General features: G+C 35.2%; 1 protein-coding gene across 2 annotated transcripts in view; it reads right to left on the reverse strand.

Moving 5' to 3' along the window:
- Window positions 1–22,447, reverse strand: part of LOC135836211 (alpha-protein kinase 1-like) — a 57,824-nt gene that overhangs the window by 25,353 nt on the left and 10,024 nt on the right. Inside the window, exon 3 of one of the 2 annotated variants that reach the window (XM_065350886.1) lies at window positions 8,167–9,261. In XM_065350886.1, coding sequence (XP_065206958.1) covers window positions 8,167–9,261 — 1,095 coding nt within the window. Of the gene's footprint in view, window positions 1–8,166; window positions 9,268–22,447 lie in introns of both variants that reach the window. The other variant, XM_065350885.1, reaches the window with a different exon arrangement.

The raw sequence follows: 22,447 nt of genomic DNA on the forward strand, positions 1-22,447 counted from the left end.
ATTTCGAGATTCGCACGAGTGTTCATTTTTCAAAGAGTAAATAAATAACGAACAATATAATTTTCGAAATTGAAAGTTGAAATATTTGAATTTTTACGTGATTTGAATGAACTTTCAAAAAGGCAGAAAAAAGCTCGATATACCTATTCAATAAATGAGAAATCGTTTTCGGTTATTTCATCATAATAAAACCTGGAGAAAAAAGAGAACAAGTGTTGCCTGGTGACTGGAGAAAAATTTCTCTATTGAAAGTTGCATACAATTTGAAAAAAAAACAGCATTTTTATTCAAATATAAATAAATTTTGTCATTGAACTTACATTCATGCAAAAGCTTCTTTTCCAAAAGTCATCTCGTATTACTGGTTTATCAATAAACAAATATAACAGGGCACACTTGGGCAAGTGGTAAAGTAATCAATCCGTTCAAACGTTTGAACCATTCTCGAACATGAATATTCTTTAAATTTTTCATTACAATTATCAAAACGACCTTTAGTCTCAAACAGTCGTTTTTTAAAAAATTCTCAATGGCGTGAAATTTGTAAAAATAAATCGTTTCGTAAGTCATCAACCTTTATCACTAAATTTCAAAAAAAAAAAAAAAAAAAAAAAAGAAAGAAAGAAAATATGATTAAGAGATACCTAAGAACTAAGAAGTGAGATAAGAGATGATGAGGAACTGAATTTATTTTGACGAAACTTCAAAAAATATCATAAAGTTCAAATCAAATATTTATATTTTCTGTATTTACTTATTTTACGAAGAACCTCGAGTTGAACGAAACTCGAGACTTCTGCAAATTTGAGGATGTATGTATTTTCAGAGAAACATGAAAAACAAAGATTTTCAGAGATCAAAAACAAAAAAAAGACAACTTCTAAAAATAAAACTCAAATTCGACCAAAATGAATAAAAATGAAAAACTTGGAAGAAAAATCCTAGGTACCAGTTTCCATTTTCGTCATGACCCTCTCCCGCTGTCTCTTGTCTCGCACAATTTTCTAGGCCTTTTACACGAATTTAATGAAATTTTCAACAACTTTCGAGACGTTTTTTAAAAAAATCTTCATGAGATTTCAAAGACATTTCAATTATATACAATGCAGGTTAAAATGATATGATTGAATTCAAGAGTACGCGTATATGGTATGTGGAGAGGGTGGAAAACAGTTGAGTCTTCATGATAAAATTTTATCGCTTTAAAAATGAAACCTGATCTTGAGAAGAAAAAATAAATAAATAATATGTTGTAATTTATAAGCTTTTTTGGGGTAGGGGAGAGGAGAACATATCAAAATTATTATCAGAATTCATTTTTGATTTTTTTTTTTGAAAAGGATGATGAATAATTGTTAATGTAAAAGCAAAGTTAAATATTTCTCTTTTTTCATCAATATGGTTTTTAACAATTTTAAACACAATTTTCGCCAAAAACTGAAATGAGTTTGAGAAAAAACACATTACTTTTCAGGCAAAATGCATTACATTACTTACATTACCGAGAATTTCAATGCATTACTTACATTACCTTACATTACCTTACATTACCTGTTAGACACCCTGAAAGAGCATGTCCTAAAATTTCCGTAATCAAAATTTCAAAGTGTCAGCAACCAATTTTGAATTTTTAGCAAATTTTTGAAAAATTTTTAAAATTTATAAAAAATGCTTCAAGCCGATTTTCCAACTTCTTCATGAATAATATAAATTTTTGAAGTTTATGGAGAAATTTAAAAACTCGTTGGAGGCTCGAAAAAAGTTAAATTGCGATTCGTGTTTCCGTGTCGGATGATTGTGTTATTTTGTCAGAAAAAAATCACTCGTCATTTAAAAATTTGCTTTTCATTTTACTTTTTCCGGAATTGTTTACAAATTGACCAAAAATTCACTTTTAAACTCACACTCTGGAGAAAGATTAGTCTCTTATAGAGCAATTTGAAATTTTTGGAGAAAATTGAAAAATCGCTGGAGGCTACAGAATAGTCCAAAAATGGTACCATATACTTACCTATAGCTGTTGCTGATGTGTGGGAGTTGAACTAAAGAAATTATTTAATTCATATGCTCAAAAAATTTATATTTCGTGAAAAAATTTGAAAATTGTCCTTAAATAAGCTTTTCTGAATCTTCCAAACTTTCAAAAATTCAAAAATGAACTTCGGGATCTAAAATTTTTAATACAGTGGTTTTAAGACATACTTTTTCAATATGTATGTAAGTACATATAACACAGTTTTTTTTTTCAAATCAGGAGGGGGAATTCAAAAGATTCCCCTCTCAGAAAAAAGGTCCTAAAAGTTTCAGAGCTCTGTTTCAATAGCGATTTTTTTTTTAAAAATCAATAAAAATTCAACATTTTTGAAAATATTTCTGCGTTGAAATTGAACCTTTTTCAAGAGTGCACAAAATATCATTTCTTAAAATTCCCAAAAATTTTTGAGAAAATAATTGAAAGAAGAAAATGAAACGTTTTAAAAGAAAAAAAATGTATACACTCTTCCATTATTTTTACAATTTGAAAACTCATCAAACAAGTTTCTTTAAGGAAAATAATTATTCATTATACGGCGTTACTCAATTAAAAGGTCTCAAAAATTCTGTTAATAAACTCGAGCTTTCAAATTTTGGCTCAAAATTTTTCAAACCAAAAACTGAAAAATTGAGAGAAAAATTCTACGAGTAGGTAACGTTTCATCAAAATTCATCAAGTTGAAATTTTCAACTTTTTCTCAAAATGTCTGCAAAACAAAGCCTCCTAGAAAAAATAAATTACATCCGACAAGTGGATCGTTATCTCAATTTTTTTTTTTTTGTACAGAATTCAACCTTTTCCCATTGATTTATGGTGAGGTAAAACTTGTAATTTTTTACATGTTCAATATTACTCGTATGTAAATGGAAATTCAGGTACAAATACTATGATCAATGCAATCATCAGGTAGTTACCTCCAAAACTTCAAAAATACCGATAGTTGGTTCTAAGATATCAACAAGGAGTAAATCGATTTCACATTTCTCACCCCCAAAACATCATAATGCGATTCTCTCTTCTTCCTCCCCATCACAATAAATTCTCCCTCATTGATACGTAACAATCGTGAAAAGTGTACCTCGCTTTTGCGACATGAAAAATATCAATAAAGTACCCCAGTTACTCGATCCAGCCAGTCAAACATACAGGCAATCTTTCTGGTCCTTTTCGTCTCCAATACTCTTAAAAAGTCCTACAAGCTGAGCCTTTGAGTCAACTACAAAAATTGCGAATTGGCGAGACAAGAATTAGCGTATCGTACACTTCGCACATAGAATAGAGTGTACGAGTACCTACGTATCGAAATAAGTAAACGATATAATTTCGCATTTTTGCCACGACAGCTTTAAAAATATGCCGCCACGTTGTGGAAATGAAAAAGGCGACCGGAACAGTAAAAGAGGGAGAAAATTAAACGTTAAGTTGGAGAACCGGGGCAAAATATCGTATAAGGGTAGGCAAGGGGGAAAAAGGTTACTGACATTTAGGGCGACGTAAAAGCTCTAGCATCATTTTTCTTTGATCCGATATACTCTATACTATATACTCTCTATATACTAAATACAAATAATAAAAACCGAACGAAAAAAAAAAATCCGCGCTCATACAAAAACCATAGGTATTATCCCGCAGTCCTACAATACGCGTTTAACTTTACATCGTTGCCATATCGAACGCGAGATAAACTATCTCAATTACTCGATAAACTTTTATTGTGCGTATTATAGTGTTTCGGCAAAAGAACCAGGCCAATAAAAAATGAAAAGAAATCTTACGTTTGAAATAAAAAAACAAAAAAAAAAACAGAAAAATACCAAAGCAAAACCTTGTTAAAGTTCGATCACGGCAACTGAACGTACGAATGGACCAAATTCAACCGTAGAACGGTTTCAACCGGTATCATTCGGTTTGATATTGGTAGTTATGGTCGTCGTCGTGTGGTACCAAGTTTGTGCTATACATATGTATGCCTATTGCCTACATGTACACGTACTTGATACTTCTACACATGTGTATTAGCGATTAAAGTAGTCGATGTAATTGTAATAGTAGTAGTAATGATAGGTAATGTAGTGTGGTAGTCGTCGGCGTATTATTTTTCCGAATGTATATGCGACTGCGTCCGAAACTAAGAGGCCGCGAAATGTCGTAATGGGTTCCTTATACATTACGTCACAATGTGTTGTCGTTCAACCTTTACATTACCTGAAGAACTCTCCGTATAGTCCGTAGCGAGTGTAGCAACAACATAACACAAACAGCGCAACAGCCAAACACCCTCACTTCCTCTGCCACGCTGCAAAATGTGCCATCTATTCGATTGTGTGTGCACCGTGTGTTCTGCGTGTAGCATAACCATACTCCTGCCGAGCTGCGCTACGGTCGCGGTGGTGGCAGACCGGCGCGGCGGCGGGCGTGAGGTACCCGTAACACGGTGTTCCAACAACACCAACCGCCGTGCCGACTGATTAAACAATAAAGCGTTGAATTTACGAAGCGGTTCGTTGTCAGCAACGCGTCCGTCCGTCGCGTAATCTGAATGACATGATGCGAAGGTGAAGAGGAAGGATGAGGGGGTGGGTCCATAAGAAAAAATGACGATTCCCTCCATCGAAATTCCAACATCCGTTACCTCAATGTCTTTGCAGATTGACATCAACTTCCACAGTTCAAAGACCAAATTCAATTTTCAGAATTGATTTTTGAAGAACGTTTCAAAATGTCCAAATATCTAGCTCATAAGTCATGACATTTTATACCAAAGAAAGACCGATGTGAGCAGCACAGACAGTCCAGAATGATGAACAGAACCCTCAACAGCAACATGGTGAGAAAGGATGGACCAAACAAGATCTTCAAAGCAGATTCTTCAATACAGACTCACAGGCAGGAAGAGCAGACGAAGATCTAGGAAGAAACTCATCGATATCTACGGCTTCTCGGCAGGTTCAAAACTATAGCACACAGGTAAACTGGTTGTGGAATTATGGGAAAAACAAGATCACCAAATCAGGCGCTCCCAGTACAGATCCACAAGTAGGAAGAGCTAAAGAAGATCAAGGAAATAATTCATTGATACATCGAGCTTCTACTCACGTCAGAAAGATCCACGCCACAGTAGATGGTCAAACAGGCCTGACTTTAACATGGATAGGTAATTGAAGTAGAAACAGACATGCACAAAAAGACGATCAAATTCGAGGAGGTAGAAACTGAGGTCTCAAAATTGGGCCATTTTCAAAAATCAGAAATACATTTTTGCAATTCAGACGGTCATTTCTTCTATGTACGTGGTCTATTTCAAGTTTGAGGACTGAATTTTTGGCGATTTTTTTGGCAAAAAGCAAGTCTGCAAGTATTTGACATTTTCATTATTAAAAAGGTTTTTTTTTTGAGACGTTATGGAAAGAAGCAACACTGACAATGTTAGCAAAAAACGTGTTTTTTTTGCAATTTTGACAAAACCAAGATAAACTTTTTGCTACATATTTTTGGCATCAAGCAGGACTGATAATTTTGGAAATTTTTAGCAAAAAGCAAGACATTTAACAACTTTAGATAAATTATGGCTTTTTGGTAATTTTAGGCAAAAAAAAACAATTAGCAAAAAACCAAGAGTTTTTGACAATTTTTGGTAAAGAAACGAAATTTTTTCAGTTTTAGTTCAATGCAACGAGAATGTTTTTCAATTTTGGGTAAGAAGTAAGGTTTTGATTATTTTAGCAAAAGGCAATGTTTTTTTTGAAAATAAGTGGGAGTTCGTAGCAATTTTTGGAAAAGGGAGACTTTTGGAATTTTTTACAAAAAAGTAAAATTCTTTATTAATTTTTGGCAAAAAGTAAGATTTTGACAATTTTATGAAACAACAGTTTTTTGGGGGAAATTCCTGGGGAAAAGCAAGACCGACAATTTTAGCAAAAAGCATAGCTTTTTTGTAATTTTTGGTAAAGGAATACATTTTTTTGACAATTTTAGGATAATTAACGAGAATTTTTTTCAATTTCAGGCAAAAAGTACATAAGATTTTTAACATTTTAGCAAATGGCAGGGTTTTTTTTGAAAATTTCTGGCAAAAAGGTAGGAGTTTGGGGCAGTTTTTGGAAAACGAGGCTTTTTCTAATTTTCTGCAAAATAGCAGGGCTTCTTGAATTTTTTTTGGCAAGGAAACAAGACTTTGATAATTTTATAAAAAGCAGGATTTTTTTGTTGGGTGGGGGGGGAGGAGGAACAATTTCTGAAAAAAAGCAAGATGGATAATTTCAGCAGAAGGCTTAGGTTTTTGAACTTTTTGGCAGAAATCAGGATTTTGATAAATTTAGCAAAACCAAGACTTTTTGATAATTTTTGACAGAAAGTCAGCCTTTGATAATACATATTGGCAAAAGCCAGTGTTTGCAACTGTAACGCTGAAAAGGCAGGTAAAAAAGTAACCAGTAACTATATAAGTTACTTGAAAAGATATCAAAATTCATTTTAGTAGAAACTTTTGATCAGAAAATGGTCTTTTTCAAGCAGAACAAGATTATTGTTCATTGCATGTCTTACGTACATATGCCAAAACTTGAACAGGACATTTTCAAAATAAGCAATATCCACGTGACGGACAACTACATGTATATAGGTACACTATACACTTCTAAGAGTAAGTCCAAGTTTTTTCTCATTTTAATCAGACAGAGGCTTTCGTACACTGATTTCCGTTTCAAATAACAAGACGAATTCACATAGGCTGCTTATACTTACTATAAAATTTTCTATAAAATATCTATCAGATTCATCAGCCCATCTCTACAGTTTATCGTCAAGTCGTGCAACTAATTGATAGTCATTTGAAAATCAATTTGTTTTGCGATTGTACGTACATATTTTCCGCACTAATACGTGAGACGTGAAATGTCTGGTGAGTGACACTAACACGAATGACACACCATGTCCAGTATCCATCGCTACTCTACTACACATAAACGTACGTGAGCTCGACTGCGTTTCAAAGGTTATCTGATTGACGACGCTACCGTTTAATAGCGACATATTAACGATTTATAATTCATATACGTATATGAAAAACGTGAACCTTCACCGGAGTTGTCCTCTTATTAGATAAAATAAGCTCGACTGCATCAGCGATACATTATCGCTTCGGTTCAAAAACCTTACGTGAAAAAGTTTTTAATGGAAATATTAATTTTTACCCACGTATTTCTGACTCTTCAAACTCCACTTTCCGCGTAGTACATATGAGAAGATAAAAAGGTAAGGACATTATACAATCTTGTCAATTTGTTGAGCTATAGATGATGAGAATGTAAACATTACCTCTCGGCGATGATTTTTTTCTTTTTTTTTTTCTGGGGGAAAAATGTCAAGATTAATTTTATGGCTTTAAAGGTCGCTAGCCTCGTAAAACGATTTACAGATCAAATGAATTACCTTTTTGAAAAAGATATCTACTACTGATTATTACGATTGAGATCCTCAGACAGGTATCGCAGCATTTCTATCGAGTAAATTAAAGTAGGTAAAATCTTCCGAATTGACGTGCGAACCAAATTTTGAACTGCCATTTCCGCCGGTTCTAAGAATTTGACCAAAATCTAAAAATCAACTTTGAAAGCTAAAAATTTGGTTCTATAATGTAGGTGACATGTTCTTTCAAAGAGCCATATTTCTGCTTGATCAACTGAGTCCTGATTAACCAATACAATTTAACGCAACTGTGGCCAATCAATCCACACGTGGGTATGTTTCTCTCTCTCTCTTTTTTTCCTCTTCCTTCATCGATATATTTACGATGATCTTTTCTTCACACGTCATCAATTATTGAAATGATAGTATCGTAGACTGATGCAAGATGATTAATTCTCATGAAGTCATTCTTTTAGTACCTATTTGATTTTGTGACGTCATCGCACACTAGTTCTGGCGAACTGTTGCGTTGATTGAATAGGATGTTTGAGTTCGCGAACGCTACATATGTATAAATAGACTCTTATTTCGCTGTAACACTTGAAAATGCCTCTCTCAGCAGCACACAAGAGGACACGTACGTCATAAGCTATCTTCCCACGACGAATAACATAACGTAAACGTAGAAATAATGGATGAAAAAAAAAAAATAGTCAAGCACTAACCTGTATTTGCTGTGCGGTAGTCTGCGTCATGTGTACTTGCTGAGTCTGCTTCATTTGTACATTGGTGGCGGTTGGCGTTTTAGGAGATACGGGACTAGGACCAGCGCCAGGTCCACACCTAGGAGGATATTGCGGACTGCCATGGTTTGGACTATCGTACGGCGAATACGGTTGTTGCTTAAAGGTAGGAGTGGTATTACGTTGCGTTCTAGGCTGCGTTTTCTCCGGTATCGAGCTGGCACCGGGACTGTAGCCTATCGGCGAATTAGAATTACTACTATAGACAGCCTCTTGCTTAATGCAGTCGAGATTCTGCTTATTATGCTGTTCAGCCATCTGCTTAAGCGTTTGAGCGGCCGCGTTGAAGTTACTATTATTGAACGGCATACGCGGCGTCTTACAATTATCGAAACTAGGACTGTTGGCATTCATCATCGGTGGCTGGTGCTGAGGATGGATATGCGCGCCGGCATTATGCAAATGCTGATGAGGCTGCTGCGGCGGTGGCTGCTGCTGCATATGGAACGGTAAATGCTGCTGACTCGCCATGACGTTCGGCGTTTTCAGCGAATTCGGCGGCTTGCCTACATCCTCCAGTTTGATCGGCGTTTGGTGGAAAGACGTTTGGTGATTGGTATGTTGCGGTGGGCGTTGTTGAGCCGCATGGTGATGATGATGCGGATGCGAGTGATGCGAGTCGTGGGCTAACAGCTGCCCGGGGGTTGGATTTGGTGGTTGTTGCGGCGACGGCGGCGGCGGCTGCTGCTGCTGTTGCTGCGGCGGTGGTGGTTGAGGATGGCTTTGAGAAAATATATTATCTTTACTATCTTTGGTGTCGGACATTATGTCAGTGATATCCGACATAAATGTGTCCGATATCAGAGCACTCATAGCGTCGCCATTTAAATCGAACGAAGGTAAATCTTTATCGATGGCTAGTTGCAGTTCGATCAAATCGGCGTACTCTTTTTGATCTTTTTGCTCTTTCAATTGTTCTTGTAACTGTTTCAGCTCTTTTTGTTCTTTTTGTTCTTTACGATGTTGCTCTTGCTGTTGTTGCTGCTGCTGCTGCTGTTGTTGTTGTTGTTGCTGTTGCTGCTGCTGTGAACATAACGTAAAATTTCGGATATCAGAAATTAGCATCTTGATATCTAACATAAGAGAAATATCTATTGTTAGAATTGTGAAGCATATTTTTAGCGAAGAGAGAAGATTGATACGCGCAAAATTTGATCAATTGAAATCTCAGATCTCACAAAGCCATTTATTCATAGAATAACACTCGATCTTCAAACTATTTTTCCGAATATAAATTAGGAAAAATGGTTTTACGAACAGGCAATGCACTCTCAAGTATTTATTACATAGAACAGGTCGTCAAAAAAAGAAGTCAGAGGATTCTGACTAAAATCAATGGAGGCCTGCATTTTGAGTTGAAAGTCGCTCCGAAAGGATTTTAGCTTTGGAGGTGCTCCCCGAGGAAAGAAGTGGATCTTCAAACAGGAGGAATTTTTGGAAAAATCGTGTTTTTTTTTGCTCCAACCCGTACCCAACCTGTTATGGGAAAAATTAACAATTCCAAGAGATGGAATTTGAGATTCTGCGTCCACCTAGATCATTGTCGTCAAAATCCAAGACCACTTTCAAAGTTTTATTGAACGGTTAAAAATTTGAAAATCACTCATTTTTGGCTAAATTCGTGTTTTGAAAATATTTTCTTCTCAACTACATATTAGGCATTAATTACGCCAAACTATATCGAAAGATATCATTTTTGAAATTGGGAGAATATTTTGGAATACAGATAAGGAGCTGAGGAGCCAATTTTTTGGTCAGTTGCGCCAATTGCAAAAAAAAAAAAAAAAATAGCCAAAAACTGATCAAATTATTTCAATTTTTAGAAGTCCCTCAGAATTGAGGTCGGGAGGCCAAAATACAATATAAAACTGTTGACTTTTTGAACCCTACAACCTAAAAATTCGTGTGAAACGAACATGAATGAATTTGTGGCTACATGAGCCCTCAGAAGATAAGAACAAAAAAGAGGAGTTATGTGTCTCAAAATTTTAAAAAAAAATTAAAATTTTATTAATCAAGAATACTTTGATAAAAAAAATTGGTCATCTCAAATTTTTATTTGAAGAAAAAGTCCATTTTGCACAGTTTTATGCATTGATTTCTTTGAACAGTAGCCCTGAAACCAGAAAACACAGCAGAAGTGGACTTGGAAAAATAATTTAGACCTCTAGGAGCACCACAGACCGATAGATAGTTATGTAACCAGATTTAGGGCACTGCACTGGTATGAGCGTTTCCTCTTGGGACTGGCCGAGGGGGCGAACGTTGAATACCCAATACAGGACTTTTTGAAAAATATTAAAGAAAATGTACACATGTCTGATAGGATACTTAATTTTAACAAAAGGCAAGGCTTTTCAGCGTGTTTCGGGAAAATAGCGCAACTTTTCAGCAAAACAGTGAAACATTGGCAAAATTTATGAAGAAAATGAACATTTCAGCAAAACTTTTTACCAATTTTGAGGCAAAAATCAAGACTTTAACAATAATTTCAGAAAAAGAAAGATTTATAGAGAATTGCTGACAAAGAAAAGGGACTTATTGAAGACATTTTTGGAAAGAGTCTTTTTGGAATTTGCAGAAAAAAAGCGACGATTTTTAACAATCTCTGGCAAAAAATCAGACATTATGACAATAGGCGAGATTTTTGTTATTTCCGACAACAAAAGAGCCTTTGACAATCTTTGCAAAAGACGGGATTGATACCTACCGGGATTCCGAAATTATGATTGATTGATTTTGGAAATTGAAAATTTGATACTTGAAATCTACAAAACTGAAACTTCATTGTAAAACAATATGTTTTCCAGCATAACTTTTGGAAATGGACCATGAAATTTATTATTTACGACGATCAATCTATAGAAAATTGAAGGAGTGATACCGAAAAATAGTTAGATAATTTCAAACACAAAAATATTTGTCATCATGTTAGAGAAACTTCTCAATTTGAAATACAAATTCTGATTTCATTTTACGAAGCAAACAAAAATATACCCTTGTGAAATTGCTGAGTAGTCTGAATCGTCAAATTCTAACCATTCGCTCGTAAATAATACTCAGTAATAAAACGTTTTCTAGAGATTATGTCAGGGTCAAGTTACAAATAGTCTGGTGATCTACTTCAGATGGACGACAGCTGCTAAAATTTCAATTTCGAACATAAAATTTGGGCTCATTGCGGATGATTTTTGGGAAAACCTCACTTCTGTACCTATTTCACATCTGCTCACCTCCTGTGGCGAAATTCTTACTGGTTCGAAATGTTCGAATCTATCTAACCATTAACATAGTAAAAAATTTGTCTAAAAAAAGAAACATCGTAGTTCGTAACGATGATTTTTCAACATTAGTATAATAATTTACGATTTGCAAATACACAACCGCAGACGACTACACACCGAAGCTTACGTAATTGACGTCGGATGTTACTGCGCAAAATGTTAAAATACCGAAAATGCATTAACATTTTAAATACCGTAAGGCATTTCGCCATAGTCGTTTCATTTTAACATATACCAAGAACATACGCCATGCCACACAGATATATAGGCAGGTAAAACTAGGTATTGCAGTATGAAGTACGGTGTACAGTGTACAGTGTACACACTATGTAAACGTACACCGAGACGAAATTTAGCCAACGTTAACGTATACCGTGTCACGTGCTACGCAGCATTCGCGGCACGCTTCAACATGCCACCAAAATCGCATCGCGATTGGCGGACGATTCGGAATCGGATTCGGCCGAATAAATTCAGCGATGCGACTCCGATTCGACGATTCGACGACGGAAAGGAGTAAAAAATGGTCAAATCCGCGCATAAAAGTTCAACATTCTCTATAACTCGCGCCCAATGTGTCATCGAGAATGACTCATTGGATACAATTACCTACCAACAACAACAAACTCGCACTACTCATCGCTCGACCATCGAAAAACGAAAAAGCCATTCTGGTTCGCGGTTGATGATGGCGACAGCGACTAAGGTGGCTGATTCGTTGATGGGAAATACGAGTAAAATCACCACGCGAATATGCTTATTAGTTATTTTATAATGTGTACATTGTAGGAGATCTAGACGAGGTACTTGTAGCCTAAGAGTATGTGTAGAATCAGCGATTACAATGTACCATGTATCTCAATTTTTTAATTAACCATTCGTACAGCATCGAAATTTTTCATCGTGCCATTGAATCAGTTAACAAAAGGTAACGATAAGCGCACGATTATAGCGTACGGTTCAGATACCTTTAACGGTTGATGCCGTCATGGTGTATTGAACACTGTGTGGAATGGACAGAATATAATAGTAGACCAGACCACTGCTACATACAGCGACCGGGCGTTCATGGCGGTGAACACCTGTTGCCAGCTTGCTGCCAGACACTCGCCACTGTTCGCAGTTCGTACTTCATATACACACAGGTAAATATCTTTTACCTTCAAACTGGATTGGATTCGTCCCGATGCTATGTAGTGTTTTCGTGTATATAATATGAATACATAGAAAGACTCGGAGAAGACACAGCGAAGTGGCGTACTGTGTTTGAAAAACGGCGATTCGTTCGAATAAGAGGGGCGATATGTAGTATATGTCTATGCATACTACACAGTACACAATATAAATGTAGTAAGCGCGCTCACCAGCCATCATAATACAAGAATAAGAAAGAGAAAGATGCCAGAGAAAAGAAAAACACCAAATATCATAATTTCTACTCTTCACACAAGCGCACAATACCACCGGCTGATCTGTACACACGTTCACCATCACGTGGTACGTCGTACATACAAGTCGTCCTCCTCCATCCTCTTGGACCAGAGTAGAACAAAAATTCACTTTGAGTGATCCTACGAGTAAATAATCGATCAGTTCACCAGCTATATGTACTTAATGGTCAATTCAAGGAGAAAATGCCTAGTCAGCATAATTAGCGATTTTATAGTTTTCTTTTGCAGAAATTCCGCAGGAAATACGAATTGAAAGCAGTGGAAATGTGAAAAATCATGCATTTGAAGGGTTGCAGAGGTAGAAGGTTCACTAAAGATATTCAAAACCAAGCACCTGCCCACCTGAAATATCACAACTTTAAAGTCACAAATTTGTCAAAATATGGAGCAATCGGAAATGATCTGTGGTTTCAATGTTATAAGTCCAAAAAATGAAACACTTGTCATAAAAACTTCATAGATTTGGAATTTTGAGTTGAAAATAAACATTTTAATTTTTAAAAGTTCATTTCATAATGTTTTCGAAATTGGACTGAAATTTTTATGCTAAAAAATGTTATGGTTGCATTTGAGTGGTTTCGAAAATTTGGGAGGAGTTGACAAATATGTACCAGGGGCTTTCTCCTAACCACGACCGAATTTTGAATTTGCTGTTGAAATGCGTTTTGAGAAAAAATCAAAATTGTTATCATGTTCATTTTAGCACCCCCCCCCCCACTCTGAAATCAAAATCCACTCTTCGCTGAGTGGATGATTTTCTTGATAATTTTTTTTTTTCAACTTTAAAAAGTCTTCTGTCATTTTTTTCAGTTCTCTTAATTTTTTCAATTTTTTTATAATTTTAAAAAACTTTCTCAATATTTTATGCAATTTTTTAAAGGTGTTTTGCAAAGCTTCAGAAATATTTATCAATTTTTTCACGATTTTCAATAATTTTTATAGTCGAAGGATCAAAACTTTGATCTTGATCAGATCTGGAAAGTCAAATTGGATTCATGAAATGTACAGACTTGATCGAATCCGATCAGATCCAGTCATTTTCCAAGGGAGGGAATTACGAAAAAAAATTAATTTTCCAAATGAAAAATCCTCTGATTCTGAAACAAATGTAGGAATTTGTTCTGTACATCACAACGATTGAAAAATAAGCACAAAAAATCTCAGTCTGATGCGGCAAGTTTACTGACACTTCGAATCTTCAACACAAATTAAAGCTGACTATTAAGAATCATTTCGTAGAAAAAGAAGCAATATTTTCATTTAATATGTACCTACGTTAAGCTTTCATGATGACGATTGTAGGTAAATAAACAAACCGTCACCACACGTAATACTAATTTAATCATAAGAAATACTTAATGATACAAGGCTCTTTTCAACACACTGCATTAGAGAACACAATCATCATACACTCGTCTAAAAAATCTGACAGTATTGTTTCCTCATGTGATGTAGGTATTATATCATTGTTTTTCTTTCTTCAAGGTTACTTTGCACACGTATGTTAGTCTAGTTGGAGATTATCAAACGAAGATGACATCCGATAAGTGATAATACTCGTACTACTCGTAGCAATTCGAAAACAAGTCCAAGTTTCGTCTCAATTCATCGTTATTAACGAAAGTGATTCGATCTACATTTTAAAATTTTGAATAATAAATCATTTATTTATTCGCAGAAAACTGATCGGATTTGAAAGCATCAAAAAGTAATCCGAAGCAAAATTATTTTTCCTCCCCCATCGCCGTCCTCTTATGTACATAGGTGTGTACTGTGTAGTTAGCCTGATGGAAAGTACGATCACTCAGAACATTTTTCAACAGGTTACACTGCTGGATTCACCTTGAATATTCTAAATTACTTTTATTCAAAAATTTACCAAAAAAAAAAAATTCGTTTGGAAAAATGATCTGATTTTTTTGAAATCCAACTTTTACAAAAAAAATTGTTATGTAATAAAAGACATCAATTTTTTCAAAAAAAGGCAAGCTTTTCAGGTTTACAAGAAGAAAAAGTACGTAGTTTAAACGATACACGTGCACAGTTATTCTGAATTTCAACGAGACTTTAGTTAATTGAAGAGACACGTAGGAACTCCCTCATTAGAATTATTTTTAGCTGCTGTCAATCATATTTCCAATTTTTATAACTTGTTGCGAATTTCACTACTGTACAATGCATAACAACCATTTATGTAGGTAGAGGTATTAGGTACTTTGTTTATCGTTGTCAACCCTCAATGCCGATCTTTCGTATTTTGTATTGTAATTATTACACAGCATTGTGCTGTATATTTGACACGTGGCATGAGTGTATTGTTATCTTTTTGATCTTTCGCGACAAAATGATGATAATTCAGGCAAACAACTCGAAATTTTTCAATTTCCTCTGCTATGCTATACGTAAACCAAAAAAGTTCCAAAATCCTCACTCTCCTCAAAGCATACTCATAACCACACTTTTTTCGCGAATATATCAATTTTTTCTATAAAAATTAGTTAATTTATTGCTGAAACAAAATACTTCGTTCAATTTTCACTTCAGAGTCGAAGGTAAAAATACCTAAACCTAATTTTCGACTACCCTTACAACTTCTTCGAATCCAAATGTCCCTTTCATCAATGATATTCACTTCCTGCCATACCTTTTTTTTCATTCTATTTTTTTGTCAAAATGAACCTACCTACGTTACCTACGTGATGATAAAGAGAAACGGAGTAAAAAAGGAAGCCATCATCCCAGGCTGAACAATCCCAAATACAAAACAACGACGAAAATTGGTAAGCCATTCGAATTACACTCGTCGACAAACAATACCATCGATGACATATTCGCTACACACATTGCGATGCGATAAATCACCACGATTTACGATCCGCGAAACCAATAGCAACAATCTTTGTTTAGAAAAACGGAAAAAATAACAATTAACAAACAATCACGATACAACGTGTCATTTAAAAGATACTTTTCGCTGATCTTTGTTTCTAACACTGCTCACGTTTCAAAACAATGTCTGAAATTCTAAGAACAGAGAGAGAGAGAGAGAACTCATCAACTTCAAAAATACGCAACATTTTAGACGACAAACAGGTGTGTATACAGGGTGTCCCATCAAACGTTTAAAATATTTCTGGATTGGATTACAAGTAGGTACATATTTTATGCAAGATGTTGCTCGAAAATTTTCAATTAGACACCCTCTCCTATGCTTCATTTCTCGAACATTTGACCAAAAGGAAAAGTTGATAGAAATGGAAATCTACGTTCATATTTTCTCTGATTCGAGCCAGCATTAATACATAATTACATATTCATTAAACCATCGTTGTAAAATAACAATCGCTTACATATACGATATATCTTTGTTTTCCAGTCAACATTTCCGGCAGAGTTTTTGTCAATCAAGCCACCTGACACTTGGTTGGGTCCTTATAACTTTGCGGTATAAATACAATTGTACACACACACAAGTATATCATGTAGTACGAATACGAATACATTTTTACCAACACGTATAAACCAAAATCCAGAGACAAGCGAAGAAACTAGCTCGACGTATTTTTCCGTATTTTCATATGTACTAATACATTCTTTTGTTTTTGAAAGAATTAATATCGCCTTGGCAAGACTAATATACCATACATAAACATGTAAGCGTGTCATCTCTCAGACATTTTCCAAGGTTTCCGAATTTTCTTCCAACAACTCTGCAATGTCGAGATGTTTACATTAGGCTGACTTGAGATTATTGGTCATTTTTAGATGATTAGCAAGCTACATCATGTTTTTTTTTCTATTTTCATTATGGGATGTGGAAACCACATATACACTTACAAAGACACATACACATGGTTTGTTTCAATAAGTTCATCACGATGGTCAATCAAACAAAATTTCGCCACGTGACCATGCACATTGCACAATGCACATTTAGCTCAAAAAAGCTAATTTGTGTCATTGTCCAAGTACATGTACAAAATGAGAATATTCAAGAGAAAGTTAGTTCAAATTTGAGGAAAATTCAATTTTTAGTTTCAAATATTTTTTAATATTCAACAAACTTTTTCCAAGAATTATAAAATGGGATCATTCTTTGTTGGAAATTTCACTTTTTAAAGTTTCAAGCTGAGATAAAATGGTCTATAAGTGTCCACTCTTTTGAAGAAATTATTTTCCTCGATTTTTTCCGGTTTTCCAGATAAATTTTGTCAATTTTCAGGACCCTTCAAATATCAACTACACACAAATATTGGGGGGGGGGGGAGGTAGGGGCTAAATTTTTCAAACGTCGTTAGTGGCAACTGGTGATATGTAAATAGGGTGGGTCGTTCTTCAACTTTTTTTGGATTTTGATAGACCCTAGCAAAAAATCATGGCTAAACGACCTAAACAAAACGTAGAAAAAATTCAAATTTTTTACTCAATATTTTTACCCCCCCCCCTCCCCCGGCTTGAGCTCAAAGTTTTCAAAATTTCCAAGAAATGTTTTTCAGTTTAGGTGGTTTCTTGACGTTTTAATTTTTTTTTTTCGAAACATATAAAAATATTTAAATTTTTAAAACTTTGACTCGAGCCGAGGATGGGGTCGAGAGAGAGTGAGATGGGGAGGGAGGAAGGGGGGGGTCAAACGTTGACCAAAAAATTTGACATTTTTCTTACATAAGCAAAAGTAAAAAAAAAAACAGGACTTTTGTTTGGCAATTTTGAAACAAAAAGATGGACTTTTTAAACAGATAAGGCGAAAATCAATTCTTTTTGGATTATTGGGGGGAGGAGAAGTAGGTACAAAAAATTATGCACTTACAAATTTCGTGAATTGGCATGCTCTCGAAAAAGAAGTGACAAAAAAAATTCTGCTTGCAGTCATTTTTTACTACCTGTTACGGTTAGATACCACAAGCAAGCTAGCAGAGGGAAGAGAACCAAAATCTATCCTTATCTCATTGAGAAATTATAAGGGATTAAAGGGAATTCCTATAAAGGGTAGATTTCCTCACGAAACACCCGGTACTTTGTTCAAGAGAAAGAAAATCTTTTCATTCGGATATTTGAACTTGGCGAATGAATTCGTATAATTTTTTTAATAACTCGAATTATTGTTTCCCTGGCACAAGCAAGTAAAAAGAAAGAGGAACGAGAAGAAACGTTTAACCAAGATCAGTTATTTTCATTTAAAAGGTATAGAAGGAAAGAAAGAAGAAAAAAAAAGGAAAAAAATGCTTTACATAGCAATGACAACGCTGTTTGTTTTGACGGTAACAAAAAAAATAAACAAAATAAAAATAAAAAATGAAAAAAATGTTGAAAAAAGCTCTGAAACCGCCGAACAAAATTTATAAAATAAACTTTTTCGTTTCAATTGTCATTTTTTTGTGCGGAAAAAGACCTTTTATATGGGTTAAGATTGCATTACACGTTAAACCAAATTACCGCACGATGCATCGGCCAGCTACAGGGATCGGGATAAAGTCATACGATTCCATCAAGGTTGTTGGAATTTTCACCATATTCGTACTATACATACAGAGCGCAGCAACAGTATGGAAAAAAATCACCTACGGCTATCGTCGTCGCTAGACTTATGGTGTATTGTATGGCGAAAAAAAAAAAAAGTAAAAAAGGAAGAAGAGGAGTAAAAAAAAAGGCATTCAAGGCGACACCCCGTAGTATAGCTAGCAAATAGAAAGCAAATATCGCAGCACTGTTGCCTTTTTCGTTATTAATATATTTACAGGATACACGACGGAGATGGATGGGCGGCGAGACAAGTTTTCGTTTGTAAAACGCAAAGGGTGGAAAAGGATTCCATTAAAGCGCTAAAGTTAATACGACCATAGTATTGATTATCAACAACGAGCGAAACGAAACCCAGGGGTTGTGACCGTGCTCGGCGCTTTATGGACGGGGTCTGGAATCGGGTCGGAGTTTGGGTTTTGGGCTGCTTAATACCTTAGCAACTTACCATCATCGTTTCTCAACTCGCTCGCGAACACTTGCGCCCGCCGCTTTCGTCGCCACCGCCGCCAAGCCGCCGTGTGCGCGCCGCCGTCGTCGTCGGTCGTCGTCGTCGTCGGTCGTCGTCGTCGTCGACGTCGGCGTTACATACGTAAAACGCGTCCCAGCTGTCCTTCTCTCCTTTTTCGCCCGCAAAAGACAACGTAGCTAACACTATTAACTACTTTATATTTAATCGCCACCCAAGTTATTTCGTTTTAATTTAACCCTTTTGAATTAGTAAAGGTTATACACGTTTCGGTATCGTTTTTCTTTACTTTTTCACCTCGCTTTTCTCGCTTCTTTTTTTCTTCTTCGGCTAAAAACCGAAGGCGCGACTTTGGTTTTTTAAATCTTTTTTTTCTCTCATCTCCTCGACTTCTTTACTTCGCTCTCAACTCTGCAGACAGATAATTTCGGCCGACTTTTGCAACACCTTTCGAACAACAGACAAAGATAAAGATAGCTTTGAATTTGGCTCGATTTCGCATCCCCAGCTCCATCCATCGGCCCATCGCCATCGCCTGGCGGCCACGCGTACGATATCTCTGAAAATTTCCAACCTCATCCGACCGTCGTCTTCGTCTCGCGAACAAATACCTACACGGCTATTGTTTTAGGCAAATATAACGCTACTATAACCTGTATCAACGCCGCGGAGTCGCGTGGGTCGTTGACGATGACGACGACGACGACGACGTACGTTTCTATATCCACACAGGGCCATTACACGAGCGAAGTATCACCATGAATTTACCAGTAATCGAAACTGTTTAATAAGGACAAAATTTAAATTTATACACGTACGAAAAATCCAACGACGTATTTTCAAATCATTCTACGTAAATGCTGCGTACCTATTTGCATTTGTATGTGTGAGTATCTCGTACTACATAACTACATACAAGTGTACGCATTCAGTGTTGCAAACTGACCCATATAAAAAATTGTAAGATTGTTAAGATTGTAAAGATTTTCTTGAAATAGACGAGAGAATCTACAGGGTGTCCTATCAAACGTCTCTTACAATGGAGCACATTATGCAGCGCACTGGGCAGCTCATTTGTCAATATACAAAAAATGAGCTTCTTCATTTTTGCACGATTCCTTCATTTCTAAAAAATAAAAATCTTTTATTTTTTCAAAAAAAAAAAAATCGAGCTTTTATGAAGTTTAATTTTTTTTAGACCCAGTAAAACCCCGCTTTTTAAGAAAAACTGATAGTCTCTTGGGAAAAAATGAAGAAAAATAGAATTGTAGAGCATGAAATTTTTTATCAGTAGATTAGGACTCTGTTTTTGAGATATTTCGAGCAGAAGAAATTTAAACCAAAAATATTAAATTTTGATGGAAAAATATTTTTTTTCAATTTTATCAATTATCAATATAAAAAATCAATTTCTGGAATAAAAAATCAAGAGAAACAAACTTGTAGATCCTTAAATTTCTCATCTAAAGAGCATGATAAGATTTTCTCTAATAGGGTTCGATACTGAAATTGAAATATTGGGAAATAAAAATCAGAAAAGCTCAACTTGACAGAACGATTTTTTGTATCCAGGTCACCCTTTAATGCACGGAGACTGTTGAAGTATGCATTGTAATACCTATGTAGGTATTCACGATTTTCAAAATTTTCCAGCTTCCACATTTCAACTTCGGCGATTAAGTGGCTTGACAATTGAGCCTCCTGGGGTAGAACTCACCCTATCATTTTTTCCTCATACGATGCATCCTACGTATTAATTTGAATTTGGTTTCATTTGAGATTGTTCACAAAGATCGAGAGGTTTTCTCCAATCCAAAATTTGAATAAATCGGAAAGCAGGATGTCTCCCCCACCCCTCACCTAGATAAAAAGAATTGATTTCCAAATTGAAAAATGATCAACAGTTGCGACTTCTCACACCTTTCAGTGGCAATATGAGCGAATTTGTAAAAATCTTGCATAACTCGCATAAGCAGAAAATCGTTCGTTTAGCTCGAAACCTAAACCATGCTATTTTAATTGTTTTTTTGTACAATTACTATTGGAATTGTTCGAAATGCACCAAAAAATAACATAAAATAAATCAATTCTTGTTTAAATTGTTCAAGGAAAAAATTATAAAAATGTTGAATCATTAAAAATTGTCGATAGCTGTGAAAATAACCAAAAAGTTATCCAAATAACGTGCAAATTACTCAAATTTGTAATAGAAGAATATTGAATAACGTGAAAATTATTCAAGCAATCAAAAATATTCTCAAGACTGAAAAAATTCAAAACGATTTCCAATTTTTTTCAATTTAAAGCGTTATTGATGAAATTGAAGAGCCGAAGCAAAGTTAAAGGGAGCATAATTGGAGAAGGGTTACTGCCTCCTTCTAACTCTGCTGATGCAATTCATCTTTACAGATTTTACAACTTTGACAAGAGCTAATGACGCAACCACACGCAACAACTTGCAATTGCATTAGATTACAACATCACATTCAATTTAAAAGCAGAAATTCTGTCAATTTTTAGCCCTCTCCTTTGGTAAGAAGTTGCCTCTTTAATAGTACTTGAAAAGAGTATACATAATCTGTTTTAAATTTTAAAGTTTACTCGAAAGAGATTTTTTGAGTTTTGATCTGAAAATGAAAATTTTTCAATCTAATTAAGGAGTGATTTTAAAAAATCTGACAAAGGATGACGAAATTAAAAATAAAAAAAAACATCACTCGAATAAAAGATGACTTGAAACATGAGCATTTCCAAATTTCTCTTCTCCCGCTTTCAGGCATGCAATAATGCTACATTTTATGGAGAGAAGCCTCAATACTTTGAAAAATTTTCAATGTGAAACAGCAATGAAAAGAAATTTGAAAAATGCGATAAAATGGGGGAAAAAAGATGTCGCATTTACTTAACAACCATAAAAGGACGTATTTTGAATTGAATCTTCGTCTTCTTAGTAGATTGGTTTGAACAAAATTGAAACAATTTTTTTGTAAGTTGAACATGATCAGAATGATGAATGATGATCCTTTGATTTGATTGTAGATTTTCACAAAAGCAAAATCGAATGAGACTGGACTTCTAATTGTTTTTTCAGTGACCCTATCTCAAAGGCTTAAGCCAGAGTTCAAATCAAACAAGCGCTCCAGAAAGAAGGAGGGGCAAGGTAACATTTTGTTTTCGTATTTTGAAAAAAAAATCTCGTCAAGTAATAAAAAAAATGGTAACATAAAACTTTGAGATCCTCGAAATTTTCAAATTTACCTACACTCGACTCGTATCAGACAAAATCACATCTCGCAACCTCAAGATGTGTTCTCAGAGTTGGTAACACTGGGCAGATAATAACGTCACCTTACGTCATTGAACCGTTCGTTCGTTCATCGTTCGTTCATTCACTCGCGCCATTTATAATCGAATCGAATATGCAATGCAACGCGGGCGCGTGGATCGCGAAACGGTAAAATGCATTTTCACGTATTAGTAAA

This window comes from Planococcus citri, chromosome 2 (genome assembly GCF_950023065.1).
Source record: "Planococcus citri chromosome 2, ihPlaCitr1.1, whole genome shotgun sequence".
NCBI classification, from domain to species: Eukaryota; Metazoa; Arthropoda; class Insecta; order Hemiptera; family Pseudococcidae; genus Planococcus; species Planococcus citri.